We start from the raw sequence: 6,000 nt of genomic DNA, 5'->3' as shown, positions 1-6,000 counted from the left end.
TAAAGAATCGTAATTGTATTTCTTGTACCTTACGTGTTCGTATTCTTCGTTCTGTTACCTCCCCAGCATCACTGACACGATGGCAGGCATGGTCCAAATTTCCTAGCCGAGGCTTTTCACAGTTTTATCCCTTGCCGCTTCGCAGGAAGCCCTACGAATTTATTGCGCGCGGATCACAGTGCAGCATGATGAGAGAATGACAACAAGTAACCATACGCGTTTGTTCTTTGTTTCATGACTCTCCTTGAGTGCCAAAGCAGTAAAAGGGGAGAAACACTGCTCGGCATGGCGCTTAAACCACTTATTGCACCTGTATTACGTGCAAATTCGCATGCGGCTCCTGTTCGCCTTTAAAGTTTGCAGTAATGAGTGCGTCCACTATAACGTCACGACAGAGAGTTGTGGCATCAAGTGCGAAGACGCTCTAGAAACCTCTAATACCTTTTATTAGTGCTGTAGCCAGTACCCGCAGCCAGTACCAGCAGCTAGCCCTTCAGGGGGAACAACCGCCTAAAATGATCAAGTGGTAGATAACAGTTTTCTATAGAAAACAAGAACGTCAGGCATTGCGCCGTAGAACTTAAAAGAAGCTAGCGCAATGCCAACGGTGTCCGTTCGATGGCGCTTGTTACCGATCCTCAAAGCGCATTCTTATACCCTAATCCTAGAAGAAGCTCATTCGGACTGTCCTCGTTTCATGGAGAACATTTATTATAAGTGGTGGTGTTGTACTGGAAATAACAAACCGAAGGTGCTATCTCAGTCATGGGTGTGTCGAACTGTTTCCTACGTACAGCCATTCGGTAGCCAAAAATATCTCTGCCGTGCTTATTAGACGTACTCAGCAACGCTAAGCCGTATATCAGGCGTCTGCAGTATTGCGCATTTGAAGAAGAAAGAAAGTAATGCCCTTCTACAGCAGATAGCTACGAACATTTCTTTTGGTGTTCATATTTAACGAAAAATCTCGAAAAAGAAAAAAAGAAGGTGAAGAAACAAAAAGCAAATACTTTGCGTGTAATGCGTCAACAGTGATAAAGGTATTGTATGTACATATATGTGAGTCTTGAGAGTATTGTGTATATTAAATAGTATGGGTGATTGTTTTTTCGTATCTGCTTCAAATGGTCCTATACAGCCCAGTGAGCGTGACGTTCAACAAAGAACATCTGTGCCTTTGTCACGCGAAGCGCTTTCACGTGCAAAGCTGCCACGAGTGGCCGGCAAACAACGTTTACAGTAGATGAACCTTCACGTCATGCAACAATATTTTCTTTGACCATTCTAAAACACTTCTTTAGCATATAGTGGAGGGAAGGAGTGTATTTTTTTCTCCCGTTATAGATTTCAAACAGGTTCGACCGCGATAAATATTCTTCGTCTCGTCAGCTCCTCGCATAGACGTTCAGAAACAACGGATTGTAGTATAGGCCTAATCAGACGAGAGAGCACAATAGGCGTGAACTAAGTCAAACACGCGAGCGACTCTCGCTGTTGCGACTACAGCAATTTTGGCCGGTTTTCTGTTAAAGGAGCTCTACAATAACAGATCTTGAACTACACGCTTGCGAGTTCGCGTGAGCTGCCGAATTCGCGTTCGCAAACTTCGTAACTTTATAGCGAGGCTATACAGTGATGCGCGTAGGAGAAGCTGAGACATCTCACCAGCTTCATTTGTGCGGCATATATTTAGCGAGTCACGGTTGTCGAGTTCTTACTGTTCCGCTCCGATGTTCTTTAGCAACGCACCAACAATTTTGGGCACGTCAGGACTAACGTGAAACTCCACATGCATCTGCAGGTTGAATGCGTTACCACAGAACTAGCCTTCATTTTGCCTTTGCCTTTTCCGGTTTCTGAAGATTAAAGCTTCTTTCAGATTTCTTGCTATAGCCACGTGGAGCTTAATATATTTCGTGACTGCTATAGCCTTGAAAGGGAACAAATTCCATTGCTTGTTCTCTGCAACGACGAATGACGAGCACTTGAATGTCACCTGCTAGAGCGTAACCTGTGCTAAAGCTCCTACCTAACCATCTAAAACATCTTCGCAAAGCCTTTTCAAGAGGCACCGATAACTGCGTTGTTAATTGTGAGCTTTGAGGTGTGTTTTAGGTGAATCTACTTAATCTACAGACATTTTTTTCTCTTAAGTCAGTTCTGCCACTTCAAGCATGTTTTCTTCTATTAACAACCGGAAAGATAAGATGGCAAAAACGATGAGATCAAGTTGTATCTAGATTCAAATTTTCTAAAAGTGTTTTAGTGCAAGGATGCTTTGCAATTTAGCTCAGATATAGTGATGAAGAGAAAAAAAAATGTGACAGAAGTAAGTGCAAGTCTAAACGAACAACAACACACACTCCTGCAAACGACCACAAGTCCATCCGTGGCAAATATTCCGTCGCTGGTGCTTACGATAAGGTACACCCCATCGAATTCGTGCCACTGGTGACGATCACACACACACATCATGAAGTGCCATACACAAACAGATTCGAAAGTTCCAAAGGTTCGATAGCGTCCGGTGACCAAGAAGGGAATAATATTCGCGAAATGTCTTTCAGTAAGCTATGTTAAGAAAAAAAAGAGGGAATTAATGAGAAGACAGAAAAAGCTGCATGTCACTCAGAATCATGAGTGCATCATGCTTGATTTGTCCAGACTGCGAAGCATCTAAATACGTCCACACACGTCCTACACACGCTGTGACCAGTCTGACAAATAAGCTAGACAAAAGCCGACGAGAAACTTGGAGTCACGAGCAAAATTGGCGTGCAGGCGAGCGAAAGAGAACATACGAAGTGTTCGTTCTGAAGAAGAAATTACCAAAGCGTTTCCGGTTAATGTTGTACCACTCACAGTCAGTAATTTCGTTTTGTCATCTTTCCTACAAGCTGAAGCCACTATATTGTATCCCTAGCCTAACACATTTTGTTCTCAGTGTACTTTATGCAGATCTTTATGCTGAGTCAGTGACTACGATATAACACAGTAAATGCGCGTTAGCACTACAGAGATTTTTGCCGTCATAAAAATATACAATGCACATGTCTGAATTTATCCCTTCTACCGCGAACAATATGCCCGGAGATTAACATGTGTAATGCCGCCGGCATGCTGTGAACTCCTTGTTCCACGTTGGCTTTCTCACTCAGAATTCTCATGTATATGGGTTAAACTTGACTCCAGACAACCACGTTGACATTATATCAATGGATACCTTCTCATACGACCAGTCGACGAGCAACACTACTTCATTCAATAGATGTAAACCATCACGTGCATTGACAACAATGCAGCTCGGTAATGTAGACTAACCATAATCGATCTTCGAAACATTCTTCGGTTGGCATTCGCAACACCGAAAACCATCAGCTAGCGAGTCTGTTTAGGGGCGTACCTTTCAACCAAAACGTTATGAACAAAAACGTGCATCGTAGCAGCATTTCAGCCGTTAATATCGCTTCTTTGTCACCCGAACGTGCGTGTCCACTATACCACGTCACCACAGGTGCCTAGTCATTGTCACCAAGATTGCTTGTGTCACCAGTGGCGACAACTCTTGTTGCCAAGACACGCTGTCCACGTTGTGCGGGTGCTGAAGACATGGCTCTGTGCACGCAGGCACACACACACACTGCCCGCAGAGGTGTAGCCTCGAAGTACGTACATTACGTGGCGTCCATGAAGCCATCTTCGTAACTTTTACCTCCGCGGGAGGCAGATAGTCCACTGCCAGTTGTCAAGGGAACAAAAAGAAGTCCCTGCCACGCGCGTAGCGAGACCATACATCGAAGTCCAGAGTGGATCACCTCGCTGGCGACCCGAGTCTCACCAGCGCCGGTGGCGGCACGGCGAGCGGGGAGAGACGTCGTCGCGGTGACGTCGGCGGTGGCGACGTCGCCCTCCACCCGCGCTCGCCGTCGTCGCCGCCACCTTCCGTCGCCCTCAAGACGGCGAGGGCCTGGGCGCCGCCGCGGGGTGGTGGATCGGGCAGCGACCACCACCGAAGTCCGGCTGCTGAATGGTCGACGTGGAAGCCGAGTGCAAGCTCGTCGACGGGCGCGCGCCCAGGTAGCACAGCTGCGGCACGTCGTAGTTCGAGGAGGAGGCCAAGCTGCTGCCGCCGCCGCCGCCTCCACCAGCGCCACCGCACTGGTGGTGGGCCCCCTCCGCGGCCCTGTGCTAGGAGTCGGTGCAGTCGAAGTGCAGCGGCGACTTGCGCATCTCGAGCATTTGCATGATGCCGTTCTCCTGCGCGTGCAGGTCCATGGCGCTCGGCACGTACGTGTTGGCGGCCGTCGTGGTCAGGCACTTGGAGCACTGGCGACGCAGGGCCGGTCGCTGGCGCGATGCCCGGCAGCGCACAGCGAACCGCAGCTCTTCGGCCATCTCCGAGCAGAGCGATTGCTGCGTGGAACAGAATAGCAAGTTCTGCGCGCCAGAGGGGCGTCCCGTTACGACCTGGCAGTCCGCTCGCACGGCCGGGGTCACGGAGCAAGAGGAAGGCAGCCTCGGCCACTGTCACAACGCTCCTTGAATATAGTGCTGCCCTAGCTGTCTCCCATAACCTTTGTTTTAGTTTGGCCTTTCATATATTGTTGTCACTTGGCGTACATTTTTACCTCCTTGAGTATACGAAATCACGCGTGTGGACCTCTTGGTGACCTTACAGGGCTTACTAATGTTTGTCTCTCAAATTTAGAGTTATCTCTAGCTTAGTTCGTAGCAGTTGGTCCAGGGGATGGTCATTACTGCGTTTTGTAGCAAAAGTGAAGGCACACACATTCAACGTGACAAACTTGGATATTGATTAAGGTACTAGTAGGAGGCTTAACATGACCCATAAACGCTTCCTCTGACGTCTATGTTAATTTTACCAGTTACCCTGATGACTGGTACAAGTGCTTGAATATGAAATAGCAGCGTGGTTTGTGGAGAAACATGAAAGCACATGCACCAGCGACGCAAAACATAACAGTACGTGCAGAGGGTAGAACCTAGTGGAGGCTAAGGTAGGGCGAAATGTCGGGAGAAGGTGGCTCGCAACGCTTTTAGTTAGCGGGACGCGGCTGATGCATTAAACATGGCGTGAGTTGGCAGTCCTGCATATCTTGCTCCGTGGCCCAAGCAAAACGCAAGCGAGAAAAGAAAAGCATGCAGCAGATTTGATATCACAGAGCATGGCAATGTTTGGTATTCTGAAGTACTTGGAAATAAGTTGTCCTTCATATTTGATGAGGAAAAACATGCCAATGTCACATGTTTCATGCAAATACATGCGAATAATTTGTCGTCGGTATTGACAGAGCTTTCTTTTTGGAATAGGCAGTGCAGCAGGATAAGTTCATCGTGATTGCATCCAGGAACATCATGTGTGGTTCTTGTGCAGCGCACTTTCTTTCAAACAAAAACTTTGTGTTGCACCATATCTGTTGATACAGCTAGTCTCTGCAAATCAAGGTCCTTCACAACACTGCTCTACTGCAGCAGTTGAGCTGTCACATTGCAAGCTTGGTGGTTTGCTTGGGATGCTCATACATGCAGGAAAAGGTGTACATTTCTTGCTTTTCATGGTGCTATAGGCTTGCGGAATCAGCTCAACCTTTGTGCACTTTTACAGAGTGGCAAATGCGGTACCTTCAGAAAATAATTTCTCATTACACGTCCCGAATAAGTATAATAGACTTATTTTTCTTCAACCCAAATAACTCTACCCTGATAATTAAGAGAACACTGAAGCCATGAGAAAAAGTATATTTTTTTAGTGGTATGTGAGGAGGCTCGCATCGGCACAAGAACAGCGGCGCTAGCACACAGGAGTATGGACTCCATATTACACTAAGATGGGTTCATTCATGTCAGGCTGCTTGATAGTTACCATTTTCCGGAGGTTTCTCTCGACCCATCTATCCCGAGGTAAATGTTCAATTTCGCTGCTCCGTTTCACCCCGGTTAAATGATATGCGTAATTCCATAAGTCAGCTTCCCAATGCA

The 6,000-nt window shown here is 47.0% G+C and overlaps 1 protein-coding gene across 1 annotated transcript in view; it reads right to left on the bottom strand.

Annotated features, from left to right (window-relative positions):
- Positions 1 to 1,679: 1,679 nt before the first annotated feature.
- The window catches only part of LOC119461001 (glutamate receptor ionotropic, kainate 2-like), a 354,408-nt gene continuing 350,087 nt past the window's right edge, over positions 1,680 to 6,000 (bottom strand). The window contains exon 14 of the mRNA XM_037722174.2: positions 1,680 to 4,413. Within this exon, the coding sequence (XP_037578102.1) occupies positions 4,189 to 4,413 (225 nt within the window). The 3' untranslated portion in view covers positions 1,680 to 4,188. The remainder of the gene's footprint in view (positions 4,414 to 6,000) is intronic.

This window comes from Dermacentor silvarum, chromosome 8 (assembly GCF_013339745.2).
Source record: "Dermacentor silvarum isolate Dsil-2018 chromosome 8, BIME_Dsil_1.4, whole genome shotgun sequence".
Taxonomy (NCBI): Eukaryota; Metazoa; Arthropoda; class Arachnida; order Ixodida; family Ixodidae; genus Dermacentor; species Dermacentor silvarum.
Note: the sequence above shows the minus strand (reverse complement) of the source record. Positions and strands in the feature narration are given on the sequence as shown.